The 17,773-nt window shown below is 38.3% G+C and overlaps 1 protein-coding gene across 2 annotated transcripts in view; it reads right to left on the bottom strand.

Moving 5' to 3' along the window:
- Window positions 1–9,258: 9,258 nt before the first annotated feature.
- The window catches only part of MTDH (metadherin), a 41,535-nt gene continuing 33,020 nt past the window's right edge, over window positions 9,259–17,773 (bottom strand). The window contains exons 10-13 of one of the 2 annotated variants that reach the window (XM_086609485.1): window positions 17,362–17,471; window positions 14,805–14,924; window positions 11,709–11,865; window positions 9,259–10,109 (exon numbers count right to left, since the gene is read on the bottom strand). In XM_086609485.1, the coding sequence (XP_086465611.1) occupies window positions 10,039–10,109; window positions 11,709–11,865; window positions 14,805–14,924; window positions 17,362–17,471 (458 nt within the window). In that variant the 3' untranslated portion in view covers window positions 9,259–10,038. Of the gene's footprint in view, window positions 10,110–11,708; window positions 11,866–14,804; window positions 14,925–17,361; window positions 17,479–17,773 lie in introns of both variants that reach the window. The other variant, XM_086609483.1, reaches the window with a different exon arrangement.

Here is a 17,773-nt window from a genome sequence, read left to right as displayed (position 1 = left end):
CTAGTTGGAGATATCCCTGTTCCTTGCAGGGGGGTTGGACTAGATGACCTTTGAAGGTCCCTTCCAGCCCTAACGATTCTATGATTCTATGATTCTATGATTCTATGATTTTATGATTTTATGATGGAGACATCCTTAAAGCCCTGGCAGAACACGCTGCTGATAGCCCACTTCATTTGGAGTGGGGCACTGGTTTGCCACAAAGAATGAACACAATTTGCAGTTAGGAATTCTTTCCCTAGTTAACTTGTACCTTCTTTGAGGTAGACTGCTCAAGAAATATCTGGAATGATCAAATCTAACGAGTTTAAAGCCTCAAACTGTATCATGTTCTCCATAGAGTAGCAACACAAAGCAGAAGCAAAACACTGTGTGAAGGACAACATGTGGTGCTCTCAAGAGATGTTAGCATTACATTAAGTCTTTACATAAGAAAACGTGTTCCAGGACAATGTTCTCTGGCAGCACAGAGCGATGAATCCCAGCAGCATACTAGCACAAAGTCAAGATCCTTAGTGACGGAATTATTAATGCTAAGTGAAGCGCTTGCAATTTTGCTTCCACATGTTGACCTTGTGCTGCACAACAGACGTTCTGCCTGGAAATGAACAGACAAAAAGCTGTTTTCTGATGTGATGCACATGACTTCTGACCAAGTTACCCATAGCCTAGTTGTTTGCATGATGTGACTGCAGAAATCCAACGCACACGGCAACCCTTGGGTATGCAAAACCTGCCCCTCTCAGCCACTGACATGCCAGGCTTTGGAAGCGTTCAATTATGCATCCCTGTCACAGTCTACAAAGTAGTTTTTTTATATTCAAGGCAGTACGAGCTAAAGTGTTTTAATCATTACAAAACCAGTCAGTAAATCTGCTGTTCTGCATGCCTACTAAGGACTCGCAGTAAAAGACACACTCCTAAAACATCATAAAGAAGGTCCACAGTTAACCGCAGGCTGCGTGACTCGGATGACTTTGAACTGCATCTCTGTAGTGTATGAATATAAAATAGCACAGTATTGATTTTCCAGCTCAATTCTACCAAGTGCTGAGCATCCTGAGCCCACTCCAGAAAAGCACTTAAATACGTTTTACTACTACTACTGCTCAAAAGTGTTCAATCCCTAGGTCAAATCTGAGTAACATTATTTTGCTTATTAAAAAGACAGGTTTTCCGTTTTTTTTTTTTTTTTAATTAAATCATCACATTAGTTCAGAGCAGACAGCTCTTTAAATCTCTGTCCCTGGAAACTGCAGAAAAGAATTTCAGCAAAAAAGAACATATTTCAAATCTCTACTACAATTAAGATTTTTAAAAGTTTTAAAAATAATCAGCCAGGCAAGATGGTGACAGAAAAAGAGCGAAAGGTATCTAAGAAGGGGGGAAAAAACCTGCCCCATGTTAAAATCAACTGTGAAAGTCTCATGCTTGAAGTAACCCCAATATTAACCCTACTCTACACAGGTCACAGACTTGACTTACAGAAGAAATACTGAAGAGCCAGTTGGAGTAAGAATGCCTCCCAAGTTCCACCGCAGCGTTAGCCTTATTTTACAGTTACACTTGCACCTTCCGGAGGCGAGTCAGAGGCAGGGTGGGTACAGGTGCGGGCGAACTGGCACTGCTGCTGTAGGACATGGACCAGCTGGTCTGCAAGAGCGCACAAGTCACCGTTTGATCTCAGATTTGGTTCTTCTTGAAGTGGTTGCTCATACCCTGCTGGCAAGCGTGGAGAAAGAGATTCATCTGAAGAAGTTTCAAAGGACTAGAAGGACTCTAGCTTTACAGCCAAGCTGAAGGCTAATGTAACTAGAATGTAAAACTGGAACAAAATAGTTGGAGTCAAATGACTGAAGATGATGCTAGCACAGCAGGGTTACTTGTAACAGATCACTCGAAATAGGCACCCGAGGTAGCCGCCCTGTCCTAAACTGTCCCTGGCAAAACTCAGTTGGGCAAAGACTGAGCTGACAGTTTTTTTTCTCCCTACACTAACAGAAAAGTAAATACTGACGGATTACATTCTTCTGTAATTCGGAAGCATCTAGACCCCCGTTGGCGGTTATGGAAAGGACACTGTTTAACACTGCGTTGCTCTAAAGCAGTACAGTCTTTGAAGGAGAACACACAGACCTCCCAAAGACTCAAACCAACCTCTGGAGAAAACAACCTTGATAAGTCCATGCAGGATTTGACTGACAGGAAATACAGCTGTTGAGATGCATTTTAACCATACCACAGAAAAAAAAACACATATGGGAAGCCAGGTAGCAGTCATATGGAATTTTATAGTAGTCTGTGTTTTCTGGTCATAATTTTACTGCATTCAAACAATATGGAAGCATAACTGGTCAACTTAAGTTTGGCTTTTGACTTTTTTTGCCTTAAAATGTAAATCCCACTTCAGTCAAATGTAAATCCATTTTTTAATACTTAGTCTGAGATGCCTTCTAGAGATTTCACAGTCCCTCAGCCAAAGCACAACATACAGCTCCAAACTCACCAGGCACAGAGGACCCATCACTGAGTTACCCGGCAAAACAGGTGTCCACGTCAGGAATACTTACAGTCTTCCAACTTGTCTGGATGAGATCTCCACAATGTTATCTTAAAGGCTTTTTTTTTTTCTTTTTTCTCTCTCCCTGAAATTGAACAAAGATCTGGAAGGGAAGGTCTAAGGAAAGCATTCTAGCTGCAAAAATAGTTTTGCCAGTTACATTTTGATGTACGTTTTTTTCCTTACAGTCAGGATGAGGTTACCTTGCCAGTCATAGCTTGCCTGTCAGTTTTGGATAAGCAAGATGAGGAACTCAAAGGTGAACCAAGAATGGAGAAAACAAGTTTCAGCATGCACTAGATCCCCAAAATACCTCAGCTCCCAAGGCATGGGTTATTATGGATACATGGAGTATCACCTATTTCGAGCAGCCCTTCTTTTCCCAGGCAAGCACAAAGCAATAGCGGTCAACATTGGTGCGACCACATTTGGGAGCCTTTCAGGAGTTGTATGTGTGTGCATCAAATTACAAAAAAGGTGAGAGGAAGAGAGAGTGAACTAAACCACCTGAGCTCCTCTCAGTCTTTTGTAAGGTGATTCTTTCCATTTTCAAGGCAATGAAGAAAAGTTTAAGGAAATGCCTAATCACAGTGTATACAAATAGAGAATTCATATAGAGAATAGTTGTTCATTAGCAAACTAATTAATTTTCCACTTTTAGTAATTTAGTTAGAGTTATAAGTAAGGTAACTTTAAATCAGGATGATTTAACTCTTGCAGCCAACCTAAAATCCAGCCTGTAGCTTTTCATATATCATAATGACAGTTTCAGCATTCTCTCCCTGCTTTGGAAAGATGTTGCCTCGTTTCTAGTAACCAGTGATCACAGAACACCAGGTCAGAAGGGACCTCAAGGATCATCTAGTCCAACTTTTCTTGGCAAAAGCACAGTCTAGACAAGATGGCCCAGCACCCTGTCCAGCTGAATCTTATAAAGTGTCCAATGTTAGGGAAGCCACCACTTCCCTGGGGAGATTATTCCAATGACTCATTGTTCTCATTGTGAAAAGTTTCCCTCTCGTGTCCAGTCAGAATCTCCCCAGGAGTAACTTGTACCCATTACCCCTCGTCTTTTCCATGTGACTCCTTGTAAAAAGGGAATCTTCATCTTCTTTGTAGCCACCCTTTAAATACTGGAACATGGTGATAAGGTCGCCCCTAAGCCTTCTTTTCCCAAGGCTGAACAAACCCAGTTCTCTCACCCTTTCCTCATATGGCAGGCTGCCCAGGCCTTTAATCAGCTTTGCAGCTCTTCTCTGGATCCTCTCCAGCCCGTCCACATCTTTTTTTTTTTGTATAGCAGGGACCAAAACTGAACACAGCATTCCAGGTGCGGCCTGACAAGCACCGAGTAGACTGGGACAATGACTTCTTTATATCTGCTGGTGATGTCCTTGTTGATGCAACCCAGAATCCTGTTGTGTTGTTTTGTTTTGTGGTTTTTTTTCAGCAGCAAACTCTTCACTCCCATCGAGCTTGTTGTCTACCAGGACCCCAGGTCCCTTTCCACAGAGCTGCTTCCCAGCCAGGTAGATCCCAGCCTGTGCTGCACTCCCTATGTTTTCCCAGTTGCAAGACTTGACACTTGTCCTTGTTGAACTTCATAAGGTTCTTGTTAGCCCACTCTTCCAGCCTATCCAGGCCTTCCTGCAGGGTGGTTCTCCCTTCCAAAGTGTCCACTTCCACACTCAGTTTGGTATCATCAGCAAACTTCATCAGGGTACACTTGATCCCATCATCCATATCGCTTATGAAGATATTAAACAGTGTTGGGCTCCTTATCAATTCCTTGGGGACCCCACTTGAGACATGTAGCCAGTGTGAAAAGGAGCTATTTCTCACCATCCTCCACATGCAGCCCGTCAGCCAGTTCCCCACCCACCACACAGACCACTTGACTAGACCGCAACGCATCAGTTTCTCTAGGAGGAGGCTGTGGGAATCCATATCAAAAGCCTTAGAGAACACCAGGTAGACAGTGTCCACTGCTCACCCCACATCAACCGAGCAAGTTACTTTGTCACAGAAAGTGATCAATTTTGCCAAGCACAAGCTGCCCTTGGTGAATCCATGCTAGCTTTTCCAGATCATGTGCTTTGACTTGTGACAGTCCCAGCAGGATTCATTCCATAACTTTTCCAGGGACTGAAGTAAGACTAATGGGCCCGTCATTTCCTGGATCCTCCTTTAAGCCCTTCTCATAGATGGAGCTGACATTGGCTGCCCCTTCCAGTCTTCTGGGCCGTCCTCCAATCTCAACGACTTCCCAAAGACTATGGAGAGCAGCCTCATGACTATGTCAGCCAGCTCTCTTTAACACTCTTGGGTGGATACTGTCCGGGCCAATCGATTTGTAGGGAGATCAAGCTCCTGTAATAGTTCACACGCCAACTCTTCCTTCACTGACAGTGGGTCTGTGTTCGCATCAACCTGAATTTTTGTTCCAAGGCCTGGGGCATGACAGTGCTGGCAAAGACAGAGATGAAGAAAGCATTAAGAATCTCTGTCTTTTCAGCATTTTTGGTGACTAATCCACCTCTCCCGTTTTAACAGCAGGCCAGTATCTTCCTTCTGTTTCTGCTTGTTGTTTACGTACCTGAAACAATCTTTCTTGCTTTCTTGTAGCTTTTGACATCTCTGGCCAATTTCAATCAAAGCTGAGCTTCTGCTTTTCTAACTGCATCCCTGCACACTCTAACAATGCTTTTGCAGCTCTCAATGGGTATTTGTCCGCTTTTCCATCTCTGGTACCCTTCTCTTTCGGTTTTGAACAGACTCAGAAGCTTACAGTTAAGCCAAGGAGGTCTCTTGCTCCACCTACTTCCCTTACTTTTAGCAAGGATGAACTGCTTTCGTGCTTCCAGCACTTACTAGCTCCTTTATCCTCCATTGAAGCTTCCCACAGAGTCCCTCCCTTCTTGAGAAAACTCATTCTGTAGTAATTTCACACATGGCTGCAGGTATTTTTCCACATTCGATAGCTGCCTGCATGAGGGTGAAAATGCAAGGTTAGCGATCTTTCATAATGCCTTCAGAGACTTCTGCAAGCAGAAGCAAAGCTTGTACATCTCTTTGGATATACACTCGTCCCCTCAACAGCAGACGTTGTATCAGTTGATACAGCTATTCTTTTTACTGTCTAAGCCTCAGAGAGACACCTATCTCCAGTCTAGCATGTCTCTTCAAAAGACACACTAAAGTCTGGCTGTCCAAGAGCGAGTCCAAGTCAGGGTATCATATCAGAGAGGAGTCACCTCCCATCCAGAGCTTCACTTGCAGATTTAGCTCAAGGCATGACTTTGTTTGTTAGGCAGGTAGACAAGGATGGTCAAGGAAATAGCACAGTCATGAGAAAAGCCGTGGCAGCCTTAGTCAGAACGGCATCTGAAAACAAAGACCTCAGTAATCAAGTATTTGGTTTATATTTCATCAGGTATTTGAAATAAGGAATCACTTAACTCCAAGCCAGAACCTACTGAACAGCTAAGTAGAAACATTGTGCGTGTAAAAGACTTGCTGTCCCCGAGAAAACAGGGAACCATCTCAAACTAGTCAGTTACACAAGCCCACTGTGGTGATCCTGTTCTGAGTGGTCCATGACTTACCCTTTGCCATGAGCTAAATCAAAAACACTGAGCCAAGTTAAGAAGTCACTTGATGCTACAAATTAGGACAGAAAGTACTTGCTTTGAGCTGCAGATGTTCCTACGAATGTTCTTTAAGAGCATTGTATGAAACCCTGAAACCAAGAGCTTCATGTTAAAGTTTTAAATGCAATTTTCGTTTCCAGAATACAACAAAATTAAAGACATCATAGTTTCAGTAAAGAAAATGATTTTCAGTGAAACAGAAACCTTCACCTTGGTACAAGTAACCAGATAATTAAAAGAACATAAGTCCCATAGTTTCTTAAACTGAAGGGATCCACTATGGTGACTAGGCAATTTTAGCAAACAAACCAAGTTTCAACAGGAATAATCTGTGAACCATTAATAGCAACATGATATAGAGTACAGGAAACAGTAATTCCCACCATTCCCCCGCCATAACAAAATATGAGTTCCCCCACTTTGCTCCCACCATCCCAACTAACAGCAGTTCTGTTAGCCCCGCAGGGAATAAAATCCCTGGCAATACCACTCTACTTTCAAATTAAGAACTACTGGCCACCCAGGCCTTCCTGGTCTTTCCCCCCTCCCAAATTCACTCAACTGATGCTCTTAGTCCTTAAATTAAACAATTCATTTCAACAGTAAAATAATTTTAGCAGTATCTTTTAAGAAGTAATTCCATTTTTTAGCTTTTTTCATTCTATTCACAGCATAACAATCAAGAAATCTTTCAGCACTGACATGGAAAACTGAAACTGTCCTTCACCGGCACTCAGCAGTCACTAGGAGACTCCCAGGCACAAGTGACTTGCATTTTTTTTTTTTTTTTTTTTAACAACTGAAATCTCAACTGGCAAACCAACCATGATTAATAATAGCTGGAAGTCTGCTTAAACCATGTATTCTGACGTCTGCGGTTTTCAAAAGCCTTATTCACAGGACGATCCCATGGCTAGGAACTATAAGTAAGGCAGTTTCCAATGAGATACAATTCAGTTACAACACAACAAGTACTAGAAGTATTTCTATGAATTTGAAATGTTTAATATGTACATTCTTTCTTAGTAAATATTAAAGTAGTGCTTTTTTCTTGCACTTTTTTCTTTAGACTTCTAAAAGGGCATCAGAAATACAGTTTTCACTCCCCTCCAAACCAATGCACAGTTGTTACCTTTGTAACAAGCTCATATGAATTCTGTACACCTTCTCCTCGCCACAAAAGAAATAAAAGTATGCCATGACTACCCAATTACACATCATCACAACAAGTTTAAATTACGCATACAAATAATTCCAGAGTATTTAGAAAAAACCCAACATATTGGATTTATGAAACCATTCCATGCATTCAACAACAAAACAAAAAAAAGAAAAAGTGATTAAGTTTCTTTAAATGGTGTTTTCTCTTTCTATCCAAGTACCAAAGTCTGGATTCAGTGTATCGTTAAGACTAATCACTGCTTGAGTCATAGAAACATGACAGTACATAGATAACAGAGTTTCTATTGATAGACAATATGCTATACATTTACTACCTCTTTAATGAATGTCAAATAAAGCAAGTTTTGTTTTCTAAGACGTTGAAACTGCACATTAAGAAAAGAGTAAGAGGTGCCGCTAAATAGGTAACAACATTTTTGAAAGGAAGGCTATGTATTTATATGATCCTGCCTAGTAGTAGCAGTTAATTAGCAAGGTGCCTATGTTGTTAGCTAGTTTGTTTCTTTTTTTTCCAGAATGACAAGCTATTCAAGAGCTAGAGCTTACTAACCCAGAAATATCACCAATTTTATCTTCAAGAGGGAAAAAAAAAAAAAAAAAGAATTTATGCAGTGAAAGCCCTTGGGGCAGCTTCTCTCATTACATAAAAATCCTCATATTTTCTACTAAAGAGGCTCGTAGCACAAGATACAGATTGGAAACAGACATGTCGGACACACATTGCAAACCTGAATTCAAAAGGTATTCTTTTTAACCTTTACTATGAAGAAGACAAGTAAAATTATAATATTATTTACATGCAAAGGACTCTGCATGAATTCATGACATCCTATTTTCGTGTTTGCCTTAAGATACTCCTTGAAAAGCTGTATTTCAGTTCTAAATTTATTTTACATGAGTCTTGACAGGTATCAGCCTCAGGCATTACTCCCTCCCAGTAAATAAATCAATACTGTCAATATGCTTAATTTATTTTAACAAATCAATTTAGAGTGTCACATGTTCCTGATACACAGGGGTTAACACCTGTGCAAGTTAGTATCCATGTATTAGGAAAGCTCTCCATCAGCAAGATGTATATTCACTACAATTAAAACCAGCTTGCTGCATCAACTATTCTCACCTTGCAGAGCTGTTGAACTGCAGTCTAGTAAGAGTACAAGATTGTTGATCAGTACCATGTGTTACAGCTGTTAACAGTTCTGTTCGTGCCACAAAACCAGAAGTCAATCATTTAAAAAAAAAAAAATCTTGGCTCTTCTTTAGGTGAGTTTACCAGGTGATGTTAACTACCATCCTTATCAAACAAATTTTTGTAAAGGCTATTTACAGTGTACATGGCTGAGCATGCACCTTACAGACACAAACACATCTGCCAGTTTGATACCATGTAATTACACAGTGCCTGAAAATGACAACACATCTTAAACACCATTTTAATTAACAGTTTCAAGCGGGAAATGAACTTTATTTTACAACTGCTATACTTGCATGAATTTTTATCTTTTTATATAAAAAAAACACTAACTCCTGTCCAGAAGTCTAGACATATTCTACATACTACAGGTTAAGGCAGTAAAAAAATGTGTTCCTGATAACTGGTCTTGACAATGTCAATTAAAGCTGTCTGAAACCACTCCAGTTCTCCAACAGATCTTTGAAATTCCAAATAATTTGTGAGTGAAAAAAATTCACTTTGCTTTCTTCAGAGTTTTAGTAATTGAGAACAGAACAGAACTGGGTATGGCAGAACAGAATCAGGTATGATAAAAAGTGTTAAGGGAAGGGAACGTTTGATTTTAATTCATTCCATGAGTTTAAAAGTTCAAATAATACAGTTTTAGATGGGAGTCTGAATCAACCAAGAACTGTAGGGAATGAAGGAGAAAACCAATTTTATGCACATTACTGCATTCTTAAAAATATACTGTTATCTTCAGTAATTCAAGTAAGGTAATAGACACTATCAAAAATAACTTCATGAACCATACTCAAGTTTCAAATCACATTCTCAAACTTTTAACCCAAAGCAGTTTTATTGTGTTAACTTCATATAATAAACCATGAAGGTCTGACTGTACAAATGGTTAATGATTTGCACTTGTGATTCCTGTAACAGCTAGCAGACTTGCTAACCAACTTACTGTAAAGATATGGCAGATTACGTATTTAATCAAAGCACTTTGATTTAGGCATGAAACAAATTCAAATGGTTGACATTCTGTGCTTCTGATGCATCACTCATAAGAGAGGCAAGAAACACCCACTATTGTACAGACAATTATTTTTACAGAAAACCCTTCCTTGAAATTAACCTTTTATCCGCAGCTGTAGATGAGAGTATAATCTGTTGTAAACAGGGCACTGTGTTGTAAAACCAGTTTTTTTTTTTTTTTTTTAAGATCTCTCTCCAAAAGTTGGAAAAACAGACTCTTCAGAACGTCTTTCAAATGTATCATGTTCTGTTTGTTATATCATAAAGTTACTTTCCTTTGATTCCTTTTTAAAGATGTTTGTGTTCACAGCAGTTCTGTTTTTAAAAATTGTTTGAAATTTATATAAAATTCTGTACATGTTCACAAATTATTGCATAAACAGCATAATCTTCACGACAATATTCAGCAACACGTGTCCATCTCAGGAAGTTCACGTTTCCCTTCTTGCTTTTTTCTTCTTTTTAACTTGTTTGAGGGATTCCCAGCTTTCTTCAGACTTAGCTAAAAAAAACCCACATAACTACAGTGTTAGTACTGAGAAAGTTTACACAGAGTTGACTTTTAAAATCCTATATAGTACACTCCATGTTGTTATGAAATAACTCAGAACAATCAACTAGCATGATTTTTGAAGTAGAGTTACATTTACCTGCTTCTCCCAAATAGTCTAACTTGAAGTGCACCTAAACCAACATTTGCTAATTTCAGCCTACTTTTTTACACCCCAAATACATAGAGTGATACACAAAGAAGGTAACTAATTCTGTAAGTCTATTACTTGCAGTAGAGTTGTCACTATTTTTGGGGTAACTGGAAATAATGTGCACGTACACAATTGACATTAAATGTTCACTTTTATCAGATTACACTGTTTTTAACCACTAAATAAAAGTGACATGTCACAAGAGTATTTTTAAAAATAAGGAACTACATAAAGATGTGGTTACATGGAATCTATAATCACATAAAGAAGCGTATGTTATTTCATTAAAACAGATTGCCTTAAAACATGTTGGCTGCCAAAAGTGGTAAATCAGGTGAAGTATTTCATATGCTGAGCATAAGAGATCGTTGTTTTTTTTTCAATTGCTGAGGCATGAAGCAGTCACAAAAGCCTTCGTATTTTAAAACCAGAACAAATAGAAGTTCTAAATTGACACATTGACTTGAAAGACTCTCTAATGTATTCAAAACCAAGAAGCCAATTAATGCAGTTGAATGAATCTAACATTATGAAATCATCTACTTTCTTTTGCAGTCATTAAAAACTGGTTTAGTGTTTCAACACTTAGCCAGGAACTTAGAAGATGTCAGTATTTATTTGGGTGGTTTGTTTTTTCCTTAAAGCCATGCCTTTCACATGTTGACTTCCTTTCTAATTTTTCTGTCTGAGCGAGTACTTCAGTACAATCACGTGTACAACAGAAGGTTTGTTTGACGTCTCCAGGAACAGCATATTTTTAAAAAGCAATATACCTGCAGTAGTTCAGCCTGATGTATGTGCTGTTAGGCTACAACAAAAATAAGTGCATCATCCAGTATCTTTCTACTCCCATATTAGCAACTCTTTTACTCCATGATTACTACATTTCACAGAAGCATATGGAAATAGATGTTAATAAGCTAAGTTGAGAAGTTAAAAAAACCCAGTAGGTTGAAAATTGAATTGCTGTACTTTTTTCCAGATTTCTAGTAGCTAAACATCCTGTCAGCTGCTATGTTAGTACCCATCTGTTCCACTGAAGACTCTCAAGCAGGCCTTTGAAACAGAATTGGCAGAACTACTGAAGTCACAGCATGGAGCTCCAGTCCTGATGGGGAAGAGTACGCCCAAATGTCTGTTAAGGACTGGACAAGGCCAACAGACATTTTCAGTCATTCAAGCATACGAAGCCAGCTTTACCTCATGGTGAAAGCACATTTGTCAAATTACTTCAATGAAAGCTGAAATACAGCAAGATATAGAAATGAAATACTTAAGTACCTGATATGGCGCACTCAACCCAAACCTCAGGGCAAAGCATTCTGACTATATATGCTCCAACGGGAAAAAAGCACACCCCGTACTCATACAAATGAGTTGTACTCAGAGATACTTACTCTGTGGAGGAGGCACACTGTTTTGCTTAATATTGGGACTAGAAACATCTGTCTCTTGCAGCATCTGTGGCACTTGGGAAGCGATCTTGTCAGAACTGCTCTCTGATACAATTACAGATGGCTCAGTAGAAACAGCAAGTGAAGGCGCCTCCTCAGGCTATTTGAAAAACAAAAAAAAGTTTCCAAAAGTTTACCTAGTCATACAACAGTAAAGCACTCTTATATGGAGTCATTTTGGCAGTATACTTAGCAGCTGCTGGAAACATGGACGTGAAAAATTAAGCCCGTATTCAAAGCCTTAAAAACTTTAAACCAAGGCTGCAAGACTATGACTGCCATCTAGTGCCAAAACTTTTAGTTACATACAAGTGAAGATTAATCACACAAAACAGTTAATTCTTAAAATACATAACATGCAAAGAAAGGGAGAACAATCTAGAAATCACTAAGATCCTAAAAAGATTCTAGAACACACTTCAGAAGAGATGGAAGGTTGTGACACATACGTTTGGTTGCAAGGCAAACAGGCAAGCTGTGTAAGTCCAAATACACAATTCAAACCCAAATAAATCAAACTTTTATAGTATTTAGAAAGCATTTGAGGACATTCCTATCAACCGCTCAAACCCCTCTGTATGCTTATATTAGAATAACAGATATTTGTGAGAGCAGAAAGAAAGTATTTCAGTGGAAACTACTGTAGGAAGCACTACCAAGCAGAAGATACACTAGACAGTTGAAAAAAATACTAGGAGTAATTTGAAGGTTTCCACTACAGAGACAAGATGTAGTTGTAGCTTACTATGTAGCACTCATTGAAATTAAAACACAGTAAAATAGAAGTCAAAATGCAAAAAAAACGCCACATTTTGACATCCCAATAGGAAAGTCAGAACATAAAAAAAAGTATTATCCCACAGCAAGTGACCTATTTGTCAGAGTGTATTAGAAAACGGTACCTCAGTCTAGCAATAAACCCCAAACTTCAGGATGTTATTAAGAAGTCATGGCTGTAGCTGTGCCACAACAGCCAGAACCTGGAACTATCACAACAAAACAGTCTACATCCAGCCCTTGATGTGGATGTACACAGATCCTAGATTATAGCCACCAGTTTGTACAGTTTCCATCACTGTAATATAAGCATCTCAAAAAAAAATTACTCAGAACATACAAAAAACCCAAAAAGATACACTTTCTTACTTTTCTTTTTAATCATATCATACTGAGCAAGAAGTTAAGCAGCTTTAATTAAAAACTTGGAAACTTAAGTCATCCATTTCACACATCAGTCACAGACTGTTCCTAAAACTTTTTGGAACAGTCAAGTCAAAAAACCATCAGAGGGCATCTTTGCGTGTGAAATCACGATAAAGCCAAAATCTGATGGCAAGGAGACTTGGTAGGGACTGACAGACTATCTACATTGTCAGGTACAACAATTCACAAATTCTCCTTTATGAAGTCCAATTAACTCCCGGGCAATGTTGTTAATGATAGTTTTGTTTGTCCTTTGCCCCCACACCAAGTTTAACACTGACGACATCTTGTTTCACAAAATTACCACTAACACAGCTATATAGGCACATATATGAACAGACTGAATTTAAGACTCAAGAGTAACACGAGCACTCAAGCCTCCAAAAAATAGCGCCCAGCATAGGTCTACATCAGAGCTGATGCCATCAAGTCACCTAGGAAGTTTGGTATGGTTTTAAACACTAAACAATTCAGCAAAGTCCACTGAAACTGGGCTGATATTTTCACAGTGCCAACACCTTGTGAGGAAAAAAAAAATATCTTAACTGCAGATCAAAAGAATCATCACCTGTAGATGAAAATTGCTTCTCAAATCAATTTGGATTTCTAAGCAGCAAAAGCTAGCCTTTTGGGATGTACCAGTACACCTCTTTCTAGATGTCAAAAAACCCACCTTGATGTCACAATCCAAACATGAGTTTTCTATCTACACATTTTCAATTATGGCCTCTAATACAAAATAATGTATTTGCTTCTAAGCTCTTTAAAAAAAAAACCCACATACTGCCAGGAATAAAGCCACTTGCACACGTAGGCTGATGTCTGCTTTTTCAGATACAGCTTCGAAAACACCCCCACAAAACCAACTTTGCACTAGTCAGGACAGGTAGCTGTTGCTAACCTTGAATAAAGGTTGAACTGAATCAAAACTAAATAATTACAGTAAAAGCTCTACTTTGACATAGGATATTTAGAATAAGCTGAAACTATGTCTGAATGTGCTTTTCAAGGCACATAACCATTTTCTGTACTTTTTCTTTGGTAATCTGCAGCCTCTCGTAAAAGATTCCATTCTAATACTTTCATTTGAATCCTAAGGCCTTGTTATCTTTGTGAAACAAATGCTTAGCAATTAAAAAGTAAAACTCAATATTTTGACAGATATTCTGTGATACCACACTGCTGTCTCACTGTTATTGTTCCCTCTTTATGGAACACAAACCCAATACCACTAGAAATATTAAATACTGTACTTCTTCCTACAACATGATGCTTGTAGGACAGCAGTATGTAAAAAAGCTGCTAGTTGGAGAAAGATTAAAGAGAGCTTGTATTTCCTAGGACATCTGTTTCAACTGTGAGCTGAAGCAGCCACTTTGTGAATTGGTTCAAATTAAAACTTGTCTTACTTAGTCATTAACACTGAGCTGAGCACAGCCATTAAAAATCAAATTTAGACTGCATTTAAGTCAGAATACAATAACTTAGTAACACTTCATTCTGTTGCAATGAAACAGTAAAATATGCTATTAGTTCTTAGGTTTCCAGATTTCTAAGTTTTAAACTATTGCTTGAATATTCAAACAAGAAAATAACTTGACAGTCATGAAAGTGACTACTGATTTAGAAGATACTGCTTTTCAGAGCAGACATCCTTTTAAAACTCGTAACTGACCTATACCTAAAATTTGACCTCTCAATCATCTTTATACTCATAAACATATAGCTTCAAGCAGTATTCTTACTGTAACCTTACCTACACAAATTAATGTTTCAACAGACTTTGAGCACTTCCAAGTCAGAAAATGAAACATAAATTCAATTTTGTATCCCTACCTTAGCCAGTTCACTAGTACTTCTGGTCTTCAGAGAAAAAGCTTTTTCCTGCTGTGGTTGAACTTTTGAGGTATCCTCCTGAAATTCCTCTCCAGCTTCTCTATCCAATTCTTCAGTGTCCTACAGAACAGGGGGTGGGGGGAGCCGGGGAAAAAAGAGAGCCTGTGTTTGCAGTAAAGTTCTGACTCTTCCTCCCAGCACATTAGTTTCGTTGCCATATCCCGCTTCTAACTAAGAAAACCTGTCTAAAAAAAAAATATTGAAGTAGTGGGCTCATATTAGCCTATGCCAACACTCAAAATTTATAGAACATAATACAAAAACACCCATAGAAGCCAACAAAGCCCAGAAAGCAGTACTCTTCATGCAATTTACTAACAAAACTCCCAATCTCTGAATGAACTGCACTTCACACTCTTGTGAAATTACAAGACACTGAAGTTAAACTGAAGTTACTCTAAAAACTCTGCAGAAGTATCATGAGCCTTGACTGCTCTCAATTCTGTGCTCTGTCGGAATGTTTCTACATGCAAGCTTTGCGTATTAACCTGCACAGTTTTATCACATCAAGCTTTAGTAACATTTTTGCAACCCTATTTAGTCTGCTATGATGCCTGTAAAACAAACCTCTCAGCACAGAAACTGAAAATATATTCAAAATATGCAAGTCTCAAGCTTTACTCCTTAAACACTCTAATGGTGGAAAGTTTACATTTTACATGAGGAATAAGAGTAGTAACATTTGCTTATAGCACCAGAAGAATCCTGTGGTGGTGAACAATAAATAGAACACAGGCCTCCAGTTTTAAGCTGGAAGTACCTTCTTGAAACATTGTTCTTCCACTTACTTCCCCTGGAACCTTGCAAAAACACAGTCACAGTCTAAGCCTGCTGATTTCTTTACAAAGGAACATATATTGCCTTACATCTAGCTTTGACAGTAGCTTTCACTGCCTTGACAAACACTGAAATCAACAAATATGACTATGAACACTTAAGTATAATCAATGAGAAAGATGGTGCTGTTTAAATGAACATGTTCAATTTTCAGAGAATAAATATACAGATTTTAAGTGAGTTTGAAGTAGGGCTGGCAAGTTAAATTAAAAACTGCTAGAACAAGGATAACTTATCTGTGGTGTATTAGTTGTCTGCTCCTATCAAGCAACACCTCCCAATTTTCCAGAAAAATTTAATACAGAGAAATTCTCATCTCTAAACCGACAATCTCAGACTGATAGATTGAAAGAAAAACGTAACAAAATCAGAATGGCTGGAGACCGATGGGTAGAATAAATGAACCTGATGACGTTAATATGACATTTGACATATACAACTTAAAAGGCAGCTCACAGGCAATGGATAAAGAAATTTCAGGATGCACTCACTAATCTGAAGATCTATGCAAGACATGGGCAAACACCTGTTACACCTAGAGTCACTGCAGATACCACAACACAACAGACTTCAACTACAAAAAAGCTGCAGTCCTAGTACCCTCAGTTTGAATTTGCCTCAAAAGAAACACTGCAAATCGACACAAACATCCATCTCCACACAGACAACATTAAAAGAATTCTACGTAACAGCAATTCAATCTTTTAAAATTGTTTTAATAAAATCTCAGACTGAAAACATGATAATCATAAAAAGGAAATCCAAAGCAAGAATGACCGAACTAATGCATTCCTCCCCTCTCCAGCTCACCTAGTCGGATTCAACCGAGCATTTAACATTTTGTAAAGAACAAATTATGAATGGCTGCCACTACAAGCAGAAGCAGGACGTATTCTGAGCATGAGCTACTAAAAGCATTTTCCTATTAGAAAAGTACTTGTTTTCATCTATTCAAACATGATTCAACTGCCAAGTGAAGCGCAATCTGCTTTTGCTATTTTTACAACAAATCTGTTTCAATGTAATTCTTCAAAAGCTATTTAGGTAACACAGAAAACTCCAACCATCCTCAGTTTGCAAATATACCTCTCATTCAAATCTGACTCAGAGTAGCTCCACCTACTGAGTTCAAGGAGTTGATACTTACCACTTCACATAAATGAAGCTATGACAGTACTTCAGAAAAACACTGTATTCCCATAGAATTGTACTTGAAGACAGCCTAAAAGAAAAATTCCATTTCTCTCATTCTCCTAGCTAGCTATGCCCACTGAAGCAGCTGTCTTTCAAAGGACAGGAGGAAGAGGCTTCCCATGCAGAGGAAAGTTCCTGTTGGACGCATCCCTACAGTACAGAATCCTGATCTGATAGAAAATAAATAATGCAGGATAAATACTTCCCACATATTTCATGCCTTCCATAAATCCAGCAAGACTACATTGTATTCAGAAGTCAAACACAGAATCATTCAAATTAAAGGAAATACTAACAAAAGAAGGTTTACTTTAACTTTTGAGAAACAATAGTAGACAATCCAATAAGATAAGGAAACACATTTCCCCAAAATACTTACTGCTTAAGTTACTAATATACAAAAATAAGTTGATTTTGTGAATTTCTCAAACTGCCTTTCCGACCACCCAAATTTTGTTCCATTTACCTGTGCAGGAGAGTTAGCTTCTTCACCCTGCTTCTTCTTTTTCTTCTTCTTTTTCTTGGATTTCCCACTTGAACTCTGAAGAAGCGTCTCTGCTTTTTCTCTTTCATTATCTGAAGACTTCATATGGGAACATAAGGTATTTAACATTTAAAATTACAATGAAACACACTTTCTATAGACTAAATTCAAATTAATAGCTATTAGGAATTTAATTGCATACAAAAGTATAAATGAACACAATCTTATTTGTTCAGTTCATTTTAGGAAGACTACATTCTTTACATGCTGTCTGGAAATGGAAGTGCAGAAGTTGGGAATGAAAAAGGCAACAGAGCACCATGTACTGGTGGCATGGAATGCTGTTTTTCACACAGAGTTAAATATTGCTAAGAAGTATTTATGGAAAAAAGAT

The sequence above is a fragment of the Tauraco erythrolophus genome, chromosome 3 (assembly GCF_009769465.1).
Source record: "Tauraco erythrolophus isolate bTauEry1 chromosome 3, bTauEry1.pri, whole genome shotgun sequence".
Taxonomy (NCBI): domain Eukaryota; kingdom Metazoa; phylum Chordata; class Aves; order Musophagiformes; family Musophagidae; genus Tauraco; species Tauraco erythrolophus.
This window is presented reverse-complemented; position numbering and strand designations above follow the sequence as displayed.